Source organism: Beauveria bassiana, assembly GCF_000280675.1.
Source record: "Beauveria bassiana ARSEF 2860 unplaced genomic scaffold BBA_S00016, whole genome shotgun sequence".
In the NCBI taxonomy this organism is placed as follows: Eukaryota; Fungi; Ascomycota; class Sordariomycetes; order Hypocreales; family Cordycipitaceae; genus Beauveria; species Beauveria bassiana.
The window spans coordinates 381,244-397,322 of record NW_007930851.1 but is presented as its reverse complement, the minus strand read 5'-3'; the positions used below and the strand labels follow the sequence as shown (position 1 = coordinate 397,322).

Below are 16,079 nucleotides of genomic sequence, written 5' to 3'. Positions count from 1 at the left end.
TTTTTTTTTTTTAGATTCTCAAAAATAAATAGGGCGGCTCGATGGCGGTGAGAATATCCAGTAGCACATTGTACAATGGCCGCCAGGCTGGTTTGGGAGTAGGGGTTCCAGATGAGGGCGGCGAATTAAACATGTGCACGAGGACTGGTTGCTGTTTTCAAGGGTTAAGCCAATGACTGGGGGCGAAAAGCTGCAACATGTGTGGAAAATGATTATGAGTCTGCCTGCAACAAAACCATGTCTGGGAGTGTGATGAGTGGGAGTGTGATGAGTGGGAGATGCTGCAGCTGAACAAGCGTCTTGGCAAAAGAGGCTGTTTGCCCATTCATCAGCCACTCGAGCTGAGCCGCTTCCCTGACCATCAGAAGCGCGCGCGTTGGGAAAGTTGCGAAACAGCGAGATGGCAACGAAGAAATAGAACAAGAATTTGCCCTGCATTTCTCCGGTTGAAAAAAAAAAAGAAAGGCTTCAACATCTCCGCACTCCACGCCAAACTTGCCAAGTCAACTTCTCAAGTTGACAGTATCAAGATGTAGATAGTTGAGACACCCCGCACCCACCCCTAACCCACATTGCAAAGTTCAAAAAAGAAAAAAAGAACGAAAAAAAAAAAAAGGAATGCCCGCATGGTGGAATCTGGTTGGCTCGGACTGGCAAACCGCCATTGCATGTACGTAGGGTGCACTTTGAATATCAGCTATTAAATAGTCGAAGCCACGGCGTTCCGGGCTGGGAAACCAGGTGAAGTAATCTTTTTTACATGCCAACAAGGGCTGACAGCTCGCCTGCCGACGCCGACCTCACCGAGAGAGGGAAGAGCAGAGAGACGCACGGCAAAACTATCTACTTATGTTAGGAGGGGCCGCACAACAGTTGACAGGTTGACAGGACAGGCAAAGGTTGATAGGCAAAGACCAAAAGGAAGATCCAGTTGCGAGGTAACTTTCCTGGGGTGTGCTAGGTGGAGGAGTCGGCACAGCGCAGATTGGCCAATGGCATGAATAGCCTTTCCCGAGGACCAACATGTTGAAGCTAATCGTTACTGGAAAGATGTTTAGGTTGGTGTTTTATTAGCTTGAACGGGAGCAAGTGGTTCCACAGCGGATTGAAACCTTTTTATTTGCACATGGGCGCTAAATAGCTGGGTTCGCTGTGAGTAGATGTATTGGCCAACTAAAATAGTGGTTGTTTCGTCCGGGATGCCGAATTGCATCTGCGTGCTTGTCCGGGATTGCCATGGCTGAGCAGGGGTTCGGTTTGAATAAGCAAAGGACAAGCAACTACGGATTAGATAAAGAAGAAAAGAAGTTGACCAAATTGAGGCGCATCGAGATGAAGGGACCCCTCCCCTCACCTGTACGTACTTGTAGATATCATATGTACATGCACAACCGGTGCCAGCTTTGCAGAAACCAAAACTGCGCTATTCTGACGCGCAGCGGAATCACCTGATGTTGCAAGATGATCCTTCTGATATCGTTCAGAGAGCCTGCAGCCCGTGTTTCAACATGACGGCTTGGCTGGCCCTTGTCGAGCGATCGTCGCCCGATATTACAATGGAGAAATTCCCTTGTTCGACGTCTGCCGTGGGCTCTGGACCGGTGACGTTTTTGTTTTTTTTTTAGAAAACAAAAACACTTTACATCGTATACCATGTCTGCGGCATTGCGACTTCAGACGGGCCTGCAACAATCTAGCTCGGGTCCCTTCACCCCTCCCTCTTTCCCTCTCTCCCTCCTCCTGCCTCCCTTCACTTGCAACAAGCGGTGTACGTGAAACGGCGCATGCGAATCGTAGCTTTTTTTTTTGGGCGACAGGCCGGGATCATGCGAAAAAAAAAAGGCGTGCGGAAACGGTGTGGATGCCGCCGATCCACTCCAACCGCACACACACCAGGCCACAATGGTACAAGACGTGAGAGCACGCGCTTGATCTCTTTGGGGTAGCAGCGAGACACTAGTTGAATGGGAGGGGGTTCGTTTTGGTGCTGGGAAGCCACGGGCTTGCCTCGCCGGCATCTTGATCAGATGTAAAGGAGAACTCGCTGGCTCGTGAAAGTATGTGTGTGTGTGTGTGTGTGTGTGTATGCGTGCGTGCCTGTGCATACGTCTAGAACAAAAATTGCCTTCTCGTCTGAGACTGCATCTACGTATATGCACCCATAACTACTCCATCAGCCCTTCATCGTCGGATCACAATCGCAGAGATGGGGTGCTCTCTTGGCATAATGTACGTGATGAGACTTGCAGGCCGCCGTAGGGTCTATAAAAAGTGAGGCTTCTGGAAGCAGCACCTCTGAGACGAGGCCAAGCCAGCGGACACGTCGTAGGCAGAAAGAAAAAAAGAGCGAGAGTTGGCTACTTGATCTGCGGTCCTAGCATACATGATACGTCGTTTGTTCGAGCCATGGCTGATGTCACTTGGCGGCAAAAGACACAGGCTTGGCGGGGAAACGGACATCCCAAGGCGGGCGGCCCGGGGTCTTGGTTGGCCAAGACGCAATCAGCCGATTCGTGAATGCCGTCAAGTGGCAAACGGCTATAGGCGCAAAAGAACAGGTCGCACACAAATAAAGGTGGCCTCTGTTAACCCTGTTGGTGGCACCAGAAATGGAGAGTCGGGGACGACTTGTTGCGGGAACAAAGTATGCTGATCAAGATGGCATCAATGAATCTGCAACGGAAAGTGTATAGAAACACCCCTGTATGCGTGCAGGTGAGCGAGCACGTATGCAGCCTCATGACAAGAGCAGCGTCGCGGTGAATGTGGAGGGGGGTGTGATGAAGATAGCGGGGTCTATGGTGAAAGAGGAAGTAAAGAATCGACGTAGCACGGGTTGACGACGGTGGGTGGAGTCTTGAAGGAACATGTTTAAATGGAGTGATACGGATTTTAAAGGTAATTAGGTTCAGAACGATTGAAAGATGATGATATGCGCCCCCGAGTCTGCGGCAGCGGATCAAGGCGGAAATACGTCACTTGTATGTAGGCTAGTTATGTCAAAGGAGAGCATTACCGCTAATCAACTAATGCGCTGAAAGATGTTAACCTACATAGTGAGTGGAGAGCGAGAAAATGAATAAAAATAGCATTCAACAGCCATGTTTGTCTTTCATTTTCAGATCTACGACAAAGGTTAACCTAATCAACGCTGGCCAGGCGGATTGAATAGGGATGATGTGCAGTGGAAAAGTCTTGGCTAGACTAGACCTTTTCATTTCTCCTCCGAGAGAGCAAAGAGCTACATTGCACCAGAACGAGTCATGTCCTCGTGGCGAGCCATCTTGTTATTCTAGTGCTAGTGACTACGTACGGATACAAAGGCGGCTGACGGCGCAAGCTCGTGACGACTTGTTCATTTGGACGAGGCAACGGCGACGCGATGGCTGCTCTGGGGCGGACCGGGGCGACGCTAGCGAGCGGCAGGTGGCGGCGCAGCTGTGGTAAAACACTGTCTAAAAGAAGAACTAGATGTTAAGCATGCGCAACGATGCATATCTGACGAGCACAGCAGAGATACAAGACCGAGTCGGGCTCGTGGTCAGTATCGATGGTTCTATGGGTTGCATCCGGGTGGCAGGCCGGAGATGGGCTTGCCGGCGTCCTTGCATCTCGAGCGGCCTGGGCCCGGGCCTACCTAGTTACATATTTAGTTCCAAGAGTGCGTGCATGCAGGCTGTAGGAGACACGATGCATCTGCAACCAGCGCTAGAAAGGGCATCTAGCATGGGCTTCAAGTGTGCAACAGAGGCGCAGGATGAGGTGCGCTTGGCTGCGACAGGCAAACGGCGAAGCTGGGCAGAGTCGGGTTGCTATTTGGGCGTAGTATCTATTTTAGCCTTTGGCCGAGGCGGGAATGCGGTTTTGTGAGAATTTCCGTGGTCCGGATTGCGTTCATGTCAAGGCGGCATATTGTTTGGCAGCCGAGACAGGAGGGAGCTCGCCGGATTTGGTTTCGGGTGCCTGGCGAACAAGAAGCGAGAATTCTGTTCCTCGGTCCATCAATCAGTCCATGGCAAAAAAACAAGACAAGTTGGAGAAGCGTTGATGGGCAGCGAGCGTGGACGATCGTTGCATACCAGTCGGCGTGCGGGTGGGCAGCCACGCGCGCGGTGGGTGTTGTTGCGACAATGTCTCGATGTTGATACTGGAAATAGCTTTTACAAAGGGAAACAACGAGATAAACAAAAAGATGGGTCGAAAGCTACTCCGTACAAAGGGAATTTAGCTTGTGCAAGCATTTTGACAGAGGCGACCGAGATTACCGGATCGAAAGCCACGGTTTCGGTTTTTTATTATCGCTGGTCCTGGCTAATGAATATTCATGTCGGTAATTTGCTCCAAGCTGCGGATTTTCCCTGCCAAACATCCACAGCCTCCTAGTTAATATTTTTAGGGTCCTAAATCTAGGCAAGGACCCCGGACGGAACCAAAGCTGCCCCTCCCCCCACATGGGCGCGGCAACTGGTGCTAAGGTACTTGGCAAGGTCGCTGCAAGCTGCACCTACAGAGTACGTGCAGATGCGTGGCTGTTTCGTGACATGTGCGCCATGGCCAGATGGCGATGATGATGATGGTGAAGATGATGGTGGTGGTGGTGATGATGATGATGATGATGATGATGATGATGATGACTTTGGAAATCAACAGATGTCGGCAATCAGCTGGTAGCCTGGAAAATGGTTGGGCTTCGAGGTGTGCCATGCCGCCCAGGGTTGCAGAAGAGGGCCAAGGTTGCCGCCATTTCGGAGCCGAATTGGGCTTTGCCCAGAACAGCGGCTAAATCCGACATCATGTATGGATAGTTGTACGGAGACATGATTCAACCTGTCAAATTTTACAAGTTCCTTTTTCCCGGATGACTATCAGTTGATTCCGTGCCAAGGCTCTCTGTGCGCTGTACGGTGTAAACTGTCAGCGTGGCCAATGTCGAACTTGTACACGCTCGTACCAACGACAAAGCGGAATCAAAGAAACAAAGGCGCATATTATTTACATGTTCATTGCGCGTTATCATCATCATTAATATTGGTATTACGACGAGCAAGGCAAGGGAGAGCAAGCATCACGACCCTGTTTTTGAGACGAGGAGGGGGGGGGGGGGGGTTCTCCCCTGCTGGCAGGCTGCCGCTGCAGAGCCGCTGCGACGAGACGTCTCAACACCCCACCCCACTGTAGCGCTTGGCAGACAAGCATGGACCACATCGCTGCTGGGAAACATGCATTGACTTGCTTTCGCTCTAATATAATTTTTTCAAGCTGGGAGGAGGGTAGAAATGAAACTTGCCTTTCCCACGATGAAGATTTATAGCTATGACGCAATGTCAAATGGTGAGGTTCATGGCAGCATACCCAACTATGGATCTCGCCGACGGGAGAGACGGAGAACGCCTTGTACTGCCACTTATGTGTTGGGTCGTGGTGTCTCAAAATCGACACTGTTCAGCCTCGCTTGTTGGTGTTGCATTGCGCTAGTCCTAGAACTTTTTTTCTTCTTATTCAGTTGGTACCGCCTGCAAGTCTGCAAGTCACCTACCTGGATGGATGGCGCAACTTGTACTCCCGTACTACTTGTACCGTCTGCCTCGGGGGCGCCGCCCAGGTAGGTAAGCCTCGACGACGAAGCATCAGCGCGCCCAGCCGACGACATTTAATCCAAGCTTAAGAAAGAAGAAGAGTAACGAGATGAAGAAGAAGAAGAAAAGGAAAAGAAAACAAGAACAACATTTGACAGTCAAAACCACCAGTATCGCACATGCGCCCATCATTGGTCCGTGTCAGATGCCCGCGTTGACCTGCTGTGTGCGCCCCGCCGCCCGGTAATTAGTAGCAGTCCCGTTTTGCTGCAACCGGTGACCCTCCCTTTCTTTTTTTTCCTTCCCTCTCTCGACAATTTGGGATGGGTGCTTGTGGTGCTTTTTAACAATAGAGCTGCCTCTTATTTTACAGTACGAAATAGCGGTCGATGCACGCATTGCATGCCATCATCGTTGTTTTGGCTGAGAACGGCCGCCACAACGCCCGCTCAGCCAAGACGACGACGACCCCACACCCCGTCAACCCACCCCGGGCAACCCACCAAGAGCCCCCCTAAAACCCGCTAAAAAGATGCCCATCTAGCGCACCTGCTTCTGCCATGCATCACTGTAATTTGCCCATCTGCCCACTGACAAGGCTTCTTCGTCCAGCTGCACGCCCCCCATCATCCACTAGGAAAAAACCGCTGCACACCCCCAGGCTGGCTTCCCTCACTCTAATTTTTTTTTTGTTATTGCTGTGCTACTACTCCATACTGTCGTCTCCTCCTTATCTCTGCGCCGCTAAAACGAACCCCTCCGCTGCCTTTTTCTCCTCTGTCTGGACCCTGCCCATTCTCTCTCCTCCTTTGTCAACACCATACAAACAGCATCACGACTCTTATCCCCAGTCGTGCTTGTTCTTCGCCTTTTTTTCTTCTCCCCCCAAACCTTTTCTCATTGGTTCTGGCCATAGCAGTCAGCGAGAAAAGTGTATCTACTGGAAGTCGCGGTGTTTGATCTTCTCTCGCTGCCGTCCAGTTTTCCATCTATCGAGTCATCTTTTGCTCTCAAACGGATGTCTTTCTTCCTCCCTTCTCCAGGCAAGGTATGTCTTCAGGTATTGATTTGCTTACCCTATTATTGCTCTTCTTGACCCGATTTCCTCTTTGCATCTACTCTGCATATTGTGAAATTTCCTCGCTGTCGTGTATCCTCCACCCGACGCGCCGTTTTTCTCGAGTCCCCCATCGCTGCAACCTTTTTACACACTCTCGCTGTTCCTGCCTCGCCCTCGCTTGCACTTGATTAGATGGTGGCCAGACAGACGTGCACTATTCCAGCCCTCTGCACCGGTTATTAGACTTTGCGTTCCGACGTTGCTCATTTACCGCTCTCTCTTACCCCTTGTATCTTGTGTCGCCGCATGTCCCATGAAACGCTCTGCCGCGCATGCATGACCTGCAGTCGCTTGCCTCTACTGGCCAACCACTTGGTCTGCTCAGTCAAGCTTGTCCGTCACCGCCCTTGTTGTGCCATTGACCATGTTTTACGGAATTTGCGTATCGTCTAACTAGTCGACCCAATTGTCATAGCTGACCCTCTTCTCTTCCAGGTTGGCGTTGCCTTCTAAGCCTGCGGCCGATCGGATCCTGCATATTGCATTGGACAAGCACATAGGTTAAAGACGCCTTGCCTCGCAATCCCGACCTCCCGCACACGTTCCCTTGGCCTCGCGCCTTGCATATCAAGCCTCTCATACGTTTTGCTTGGTTGATACCTTATTTCCCGCCAAGATGGACTCTGAGGATGGCGAATTCTTCATCAAAGTACGCAACCTTTTCGAACAAAACACAATCAAATATTATTCGGCACGAATACTCACATACCATATAGCAACTTGCCACTTTTGTGCGCACTCACGAAAAGGCCCTCGCAAATGCTCTACAGTTCCAACGCCAGAGCCGTCACAGACCCTCGCAGAGCACCAGCACCGCGACACTACCCCCGCTACAAACCGTTTCGGAGCGCCCGTCAACGGCCTCGACTACTGGCTCCCTTGCAGCGGCCCTGTCCCTTGGCAACCTCAGTTTCACCTCTCACAATGTCAAGTCTGTAAAATTGGCCTTGACCCCTCACCACCTTTTCTATCTGCTCTCCCGTTTCGAGGACCTTGGAATTTCCGTTGGACCCATGAAGATTCGCCTGGAAAATCTGCACGATAGCGCCTCTTCCGCCAACTATGTATCCTTCCTCAGTGGCTCAAATCAGCGTTCCAGGACTCGTAGCACCGATGCCACATCGATCCATTCCGTTTCCAGTGTTAGAAGTGTCATGTCTGGCATGTCTTCCCTATGGGCAAGCTTCGGCATAGGCTCCAGCATTTCTGCTGCCCGAACCGAACGTCAAAAGGCTGCCCTCGAGGCCGATATGAAATATCTTTACTCTGCCTTTACAAAGATCCCATGCCTGAGACTGGCCCCTGACTGGCGAGCCCGATTGATTCGTGGATACGAGGAGTTTCCCTTCGACTCGGCCGTTCCCCTCTACGCGTTCAAAAACCTCCAAGCCCTCGAGGTCAACAGCATCGATTTTCGCCAGTTCTTCGGATGGGACCGCATGGCTGACCAGCTACGGTCATTAACTCTTAGGCACGCTGGAATCGAGGATCCTGCCGATATTCTCATCGACATTGTCCTGGATGACATGGATAAGCGACGCCGTCGCACTTCCAAGGCCCAGTCCTCCCCTACCACTACTTGGGGAGCAAACAGTCCCCGCCGCAGCCCGTCTTTGGTCCACCCGGAACTCTCCCGATCAGCTTCTCTCCCTTCTTCTCCGGATCCCCGTGCCGCCCTAGGTGATCTCCGAGTGGGCTCACTCACCCCTCCCGGCGCGTCCGACGTACCTGCGAGCCCTAAGACCAGGCCCATTCTGACCAGGAAGGAGAGCGAGGACTACTCCAAGTCTCCCGCCAAGTCGTCGGCAAAGGTTTCACGCCCTCGCAGCATCTCACCTTCTAGGCCGGCCACGTCCCGCACACACACTCGCAGTTCCCAGAGAATCACCCGTTCCGGCTCCGGCAGCTCACACTCCAGCTTCTCGGATTCTTGGTATCACCACCATGCTCGGGGCAGCTCTGGCAACTTGCTCGCCATGGGTATTTTGCCGGCTTCCAAGTGGAGATTTCTCCGCCATCTCAGCCTGGCTGATAATGCCATGACTTCTATTCCTCCTACGAGTCTGGCTCCACTTTCCAACACGCTGTATTCTCTCGACCTATCTTCCAACCTCTTCAACCAGATTCCGGAAAGTCTTGCCACCCTGACCGCTCTGCGCGCTCTAAATCTTTCCCACTGCATGATCGATTCGCTTCACTCTCTGACCCGCAACCCGCTTCCCGCCATCACTGCTCTCAACCTGCGAGCCAACCGACTTCAATCGCTGGCCGGCATTGAGCGGCTGTATCCTCTTGAGCGCCTGGACCTGCGTGATAACCGCCTCGGAGATCCCAAAGAATTAGCAAGACTAACTGGAATACCCGATATTCGAGAGATTTGGGTTGAAGGAAACCCTTTCACCCGTGCGTACAAGGACTACCGCGTCACCATCTTCAACTTGTTCCGCGCGACCCCCGGCTACACCGAAGATGTTGTGATTGATGGCAACGGCCCGACTTATGCCGAAAAGCGTCAGCTCACCGATCGTGTCCCTATCCCTGACTCGGTTCCTGTTGTGAAGCCCGCCCCGGAAGTGGTGCCTGCGGTAGAAATCAGCAAACCCGCCGTTATCCAGGGCCCAAGGGAGCATGCGGTCCTTCGCAAGGAGCGCCCTGTTGCAAAGGCTGTGACGAGCGAAGCCAGTAGCAGTTCACGCCGTCGGAAAACACCCAAACGGAGGATCGTTGATCTCGCCACCCGCGATGGCTCGCCTCTACCTGCTGCACCGGAGCAATTCCCTGACAAGGCGCCTGGTGCATCTGCTCCTGCTCCCACTCTCACAAAAGTGGACGATGGTGAGGCTAGCGCATTCTCTAAACGCCAGCTTCTACCTCCAGTGGTCCTCTTGCCGCGCCAAAGCGATTTTGCCCCAATTCTCACTTCTACGCCAGCCACGGCCAAGCCTGTGGAATCGCAGCCGGCCAAAAATGGTGACAGTGAGTGGGCCGCACCAAGTGATTGGGATGCCAGCGGTGATTATTATCGTCGCAAAATCGAGGCCCTTCGCAACACAGTTGGGGAAGGCTATCTGAGTGCACTCAGCGAAGAGAGCTGGGAATCCACACCTGGCTTTGACATGACCGGCTTACCCAACGTTCCTTCGCTTCGTGCTGGTCACCTGCCCCATCAGGTACCTGCTGTTCAGGCCGTCCACAGTGGACGCACACTGGGCTAGTAGTACATAACCTTGCTTGCTTGAAACCGAGCAAGAGACGAGAATAATACCCCCGTGATACCCCTTCATTTTTTTTTGCTGGTTTCGCTTTTGGAGCGCGGATTGCACTGGATGCATTGTTGCGTCAACATGGCCTGTTGAGTACTCTTTGTTGTCGCTGTTGCTGCTTTAGCAAGTCCTGTGTGTTGTGTGTTGTCAGTTTCCTGTTCTATTTGCATGCAACTTGTGCATATGATTCTTGATGGTTTTCTGGTTTTGCTCTATTTTGGCCTTTGTGCAAACAATGCATAGCATTGGAGTTTTCTGGGACGTGTGGTTTTTGTTTCCTTTCTCTCTCTTCTCTGCACTATATTGAAGTCGATTGGCTGCGACGCATTTCCCGCACCCATATCTGTGTTGATGTTGTTTTTTAATCTGACGAAGCAAGTTGGCTTGATTTCGAAATTTTGCTTGCCGGGTTGGCTGGATCTGAAAATGGTTTCTGTCGATTTGGTGTACAATGGAGCAGCCAGTGTGCAGGTGGAATTCGGGATCGCTGGGCCGGGCATTCGTGCTGGTCTTACTAATTTAACTCAATTGACTTTGCTATAAACCTGATTGTGCGTATGCCTTCTCGTGAAGTGCAACTGCAAAGTGAACAAGTTAGAAGAGGCACAGAGGCTTCTGGGCGCAATTCTCCCTTTTGTAAGCGCGCGGATGACCCCGGGGTCAAAAAGTGCGGTGAGGCCGGGAGTGAGGCTATTAATTAGTTGATCTTTGTTGGGGAAGTCAGTGGCATCGGTCCCATCCCGGCCGCCCCCAACCTCCGCACTTTATGTAGATTACCCCATATTGATCGACATAAGTATTCTTTGTCTAAGTCATGAAGTCTGTGGGCTGCTAGATCGCTGGATGGTTCATATCGCCATCTGCCATGCAACAACGGTGGAGCAAGAGCTGGCATGGCTCTGCGTAATCGCGTATCCTGTTCGCCCATTGTAACACATGCGCCGATTCTATTACAACAGCCCAGTGAGAACTGCGTAGCTGCGCAGTTCCTAATCAACAAGAGTAAATAAAGAATTGCGTCAGGTACTGAACGCTGCACGCTGCTTTTGTCGACGACGCGCGACGACGATTGATGGGTGGTGCATTGTTGTGCGAGTCAAACAAGGTGAGCGGAAACAAAGAGAATCGGCCACGGACCCTAAAACTCGTTCGATTGGCGATAGATGCTTCTCGGGTTCAGCATGATGCAAGGCGCCCACAGCGAGCGGCCCATTCGTTCAACCTCTGGAGATTTGGGACGGGCAACAGTGCAACACACACCACACCCCGGAATTATGGTGCGTGGCAGATCTAGCGCTAAGCCAAGCTGAGGCTAGTGTCGTGAATCCTGAAGCTGCTGACTAAGGAATCTCCGTTGTGCGTGCGGGACGACACAGCCAGGGCGGTCCAGCTCTCCCTCTCTGGTCAGGGCCCGTGCACGGGGCGACAACCTTTCCACGCGTTTGTTGGCCTCGATTTTGCGCAGCAAGGAAGTACGCTCTCTACGGTGCGACAAGGGATGCAACGGCTGCCGATTTGCTCGAGACGACGCAGACACGACTGCATGTTTGATTCGACACGCTCTTTTGATGCGTTGCCGTTGTTTGAGGAGCTGAATCTGCCCGTCGTGGCGCACCCTCCGAGACCCCCCCTTTGCCCTTCGAAACCGCTCTGTCCGCGCCGCCGGCCTCGTACGCAGCCAACGCAAATGGTAGGCCAGTCTGCGGCTCAGGACTGGCCTTGCGCGTGCTGAGGCATTCTTACACTCACTTTTCCATTCACGCAAGTCTTTATTACTTTGCCGTCCTAGACTATCGAAAACTCTACGCGAACCCCCCGAATCACGCCGCCTCCACCATCTTCCGAGACCGAACAGATTATAGATACACAGCAATACAAATTCTGCGCGGATGGCGTCGCCCGTGACCACACCGCAGAATCCTGCGCCTAGGCGTCGTGGGCGGCCTCCAGGCACTACTAATGCGGTTCGTGCCGCCCGCGCGGCCGAGGCTGCTCGTCTCGCCGAGCTGGGTCAGACCGTCTCGTCGCGGAAGCGGCGCTACGTGCCCGGCGGGCCCGGCGGCGGCGGCAGGTATGTAGACCCTGAGAGTCTACTGAACGCGAGCACGCCGAGGACGGGCGCCGCGCCGCCGTCGTCGCGCCGTCGCGCGGTGGCCAGCCGCGACATCTCCTACGCTGTCTCGCCCGTCCCACTGCCGCGTCGCGATCGCAGCACGCGCACCCGAGCCACGGCCGGCGACGACTTTGAAGAGATTGAATGGGGCTCTGCTGCGGCTGTGGCTGCGTCCGTCAAGCAGGCCGAGGACTACAAGCCTCGCGAGGAGCGCAGCTGGGAGGAATTTCACCCGAACCTCGACATTGAGCAACGCTTCGTCGTCTTCTCCGCTGATGAAGTGGATGGTGTCGTCGCGATGCGGGAGACGCCAAGCACGCCGTCGAGACAGACACCCGGTACACCCTTCAATGGCGCCGCGACGCCCATGCTACATGCCAATCCCGTCTCGACGGGAAATACACCGAATTCCCAGTTTCAGTTCGACGTCAATAGCCAGCCAGATTCTCAACCGGCAGCAGGCGCACTGACACCGTCCCGACGCTCAAGAAGAACGGTGCGTGAGTCTGTATCGTTTTATGGCCTCCGCAATACGCCCATGGCTGGCACACCCCGGACGCCGCGGATACTGCCAATATCGAATCAGACGCCGAAAGAGAAATTGGACCTCAAGCAGCCCTCGTTTCGCAAGACCAATCGCATAGAATTGTTTGAGAGCAAGACGTTTGGGCAGGCCCGTTACGTCGACAAGGCCATGAGCAATGTGGGGTACCAAGAAAGCGACAATTTTCTACGACCCGACGAGACAATGCTGCGCGCCATCGACATTGGCGCAGCGGACGACGCGGAGCAGTCGCTGGCATTGATACCGAACAAGTCCGAGGAGCACAGCATCGGAAGCCATGTGCCCCACACGCAGAAGCTGGGCCGTGTCGAGTACGACATGGACGAGCAGGACGACATGTGGCTGGAATACTATAATGCGCAGCGGAAGCAGGCCGATCTGGAGCCCATTACTCGCGAGGTGTTTGAGATAACCATGACCAAGATTGAAAAGGAATGGCACGCTCTCGAGCGGCGCATCCCTAAGCCGAATCCTAAGCCACCGCAGACGCACCGGCCACGCTCGAGCTCGGCAGCGGCGGTCAACGGTGAGGTTCAGAGCGGCGGTGCTGGCGGCGCCGGTAGCGGAGATGAACCAGATAGCAAATGTGTCATCTGCGACGACGGCGACTGCGAAAACACCAACGCGATTGTATTCTGCGACGGATGTAATCTGGCTGTTCACCAGGAATGCTATGGTGTGCCTTTTATTCCCGAAGGCCAGTGGCTCTGTCGAAAGTGTCAGCTGTGCGGGCGCGGTGTGCCGACCTGCATCTTTTGCCCTAACACGGACGGTGCCTTCAAGCAGACCAACTCATCAAAATGGGCGCACCTGCTATGTGCCATGTGGATTCCCGAGATTTCGCTTGGCAACCACACATTCATGGAACCGGTCATGGATGTCGAAAAGGTGCCCAAGACGCGATGGAGGCTCAACTGCTACATCTGCCGACAAAAGATGGGCGCGTGTATCCAGTGCAGCAACAAGAATTGCTACCAGGCGTTTCACGTTACCTGCGCTCGGCGGTCGAGGCTCTACCTCAAGATGAAGACGAGCCACGGCGCGCTGGCCGTGCTGGATAGCAGCATGGTCCTCAAGGCATTCTGCCACAACCACTGCCCGCCAGACTACACGATAGAAAATAATGTCCACCAGGCCACCCGCACGGCCAAGAAATTTTACAAACGTAACATGCGCGGCCGCATCTGGGCGGACAATCAGGCCATGGCAAATGTTCTCGCTGCCCAGCATAGAGTTGCCATCACGGAACATCCTGCTAGTGAGAGCCAAACACCAAGCGCCAAGAACTTGACCATGCTCGGCAACGGCGCGGATGAACAGACTGGGCAGGGTCAGCCGCCCAAGAACCTGTGGAAGCTACCTTCTGGCGCGCCGATTATTCCGCAAGCAGTATATGATGTGGTTGAGGCGTCAATCCAGCGCTTCCCTTTTCGGAAGCGCAAAGACTTTTTAGGCGAGGCCTGTCGGTACTGGACGCTGAAGCGCGAGGCGCGCCGTGGAGCGGCCCTACTGAAACGGCTTCAGCTGCAGATGGAAGCGTTTTCGTCCATGGAGTTGACTAGGCGCGACTTTGCGTCGATGGGCCCAAATGGCAGGACGCGACTGGCGAGGCGCATCGAATTTGCTGAGAATGTCGTCAAAGATTTGGAGCAGCTAAAGGAGCTGTCGGAAGACGTTGTGCGGCGCGAGCAGCTTCGTGTGGAGGCTGCCGAGCTGGAGAATGACTTTGTGGACGAGTGCTACTTTCCTGTCGCCAAGCTGCTGGAGCCCGCGATAGAAAAGGCGGTTTTTCTCGATAAAGACTTGTTTGAAACGGACCTCCAGGACATATTCAAGCGCGTCTCGAAGCGGCACTATGCGACGGTCATGCCATTCGCGCAGGATCTCTGCAATGTGATTAGCAAGGGCATCCGTACGCCACGGGCAGAGGTGTCTGATGATGCGAGCAGCGCAGGCTCGCGTTTTGAGGGCGCCAACGTGTCGCTGTCGAAACCGAGCTTTGCCGATATCCGCGAGCGACGCAAGCTGGGCAAGCGAATACTTAAGAGCGTTCAGCCTTTCTTGGAATCAGCTCTCCGCGTGGAAGCAGAAATCAACAGCAAGTCGGCCGAGACACTGGCGACGGAGCTGGAAGCCCTCATCGAAGCGAGCCTGGACACGACGAAGCCGGCAGAAGCGAATGAAGATACCGTCATGGCGGATGCACCCGACGCGTCCGAAATCACCGTGAAAGGCCCGGTGGTAGATGGTAATGGAGCAGACTCTGCCGAGACAGACGCCATGGACACTGCCGAGGACGACGTTGTGCAGGATCACATCGAGGTGGCCACGTCGGGGCTGGGCATTGTCGACGTGACAACGCTTGCCGCCGCCGCCAAGTCGGACAAGGCGGCGGCGACGCGAGCAGCGGGCTCGTCTTCGGCATCGCCAGACGATGGTGGCGGCGGCGGCGGCGGCGGCGGCGACTATGCTGTTATGGCCCAACAGCAGCAGCAGCAGCAGCAGCAGCAGCAGCAGCAAAAGGGACCGCCCACCCCGCCGCAATCCAACGGAAGCCTGGGCCGCGATCCTCCCACGGATCCGCTGACAGAAGGAGGCATCCTGTGGCACCTCAAGTCGTTTGAGCCGTGGGGCACCTCGGCACTGCTGGAGCAGACGGCTGCTGTCGAGGTCCCTGGCGGTTTCGACGCGGCGAGGCTGCTCAGCGAGGACCTGACGGACCTGGATGAGGTGGAGCTCAAGGGCCTGGGCGCGCATGGCAGCGGCGCCCTGTTGGCTGGTGGTGACGATGAGGCGGAGGAAGAGGAAGAAGAAGAGGAGGAGGAGGAAGAGGAGGAAGAAGCAGAGGAAGAAGCAGAGGAAGCGGAAGAAGCACAAGCACAAGCACAAGCACAAGAGGCCGCGACCAAGACAAAGACGAGTAAGGCGCGTGCACGTCGTGTGTCGGCTCGACTGCGATGATGAAGAGGCAGAAGAAAGGAGAAGAGGAGAAGAAAGAAGAGCATGAGCATCAGAGCTGGTCATGTTCAAAGAGCAATCACTGTACCATCATTGCAAAGAAGACGACTTGTACCCCAAGATTTCTTTTACTTATTTTTTACTGTTTTTTTTTCTTCTAATTCTCCGGTGGAAAGGGTTTACGCGCAGGAGAGAAGAGGCAGGGGTTGGTTGTCTTTGCTATGCTTCTCAGGCGTTGATGTGCGATCAAGGTAATTGGTCATATATGGTATTTGTTTGTTTTTCCGCTGCGGCATGGACTGGCATCGTTGAACGAGCTGCATTCTATTATTTGTGTCGATTTTCTTTTTTCTGATTAGGTTGCTACATGGACGGACGGGAGCAGGGAAAGCTTGTGGCTCGTGACTCTTTTTCTTTTACTGCGAGTTCATTCGATATACTATAGTGTGTCCGACTACAGCACAGGACTGATGGCTGTTTACTA

General features: G+C 53.8%; 2 protein-coding genes across 2 annotated transcripts; both read left to right on the top strand.

Annotated features, from left to right (window-relative positions):
* Positions 1-7,312: 7,312 nt before the first annotated feature.
* On the top strand, positions 7,313-9,911 carry BBA_05936 (leucine Rich Repeat domain-containing protein; the record flags this gene model as incomplete). The annotated part of the gene is made up of 2 exons (XM_008601033.1): positions 7,313-7,345; positions 7,413-9,911. 2 exons carry the CDS (start codon positions 7,313-7,315, stop codon positions 9,909-9,911), a joined length of 2,532 nt encoding a protein of 843 aa, XP_008599255.1.
* A 1,937-nt stretch (positions 9,912-11,848) lies between these two features.
* On the top strand, positions 11,849-15,598 carry BBA_05935 (peregrin-like protein; the record flags this gene model as incomplete). The annotated part of the gene is made up of 1 exon (XM_008601032.1): positions 11,849-15,598. The coding sequence occupies one exon, from the start codon at positions 11,849-11,851 to the stop codon at positions 15,596-15,598; it is 3,750 nt and encodes a 1,249-aa protein (XP_008599254.1).
* Positions 15,599-16,079: the final 481 nt, after the last annotated feature.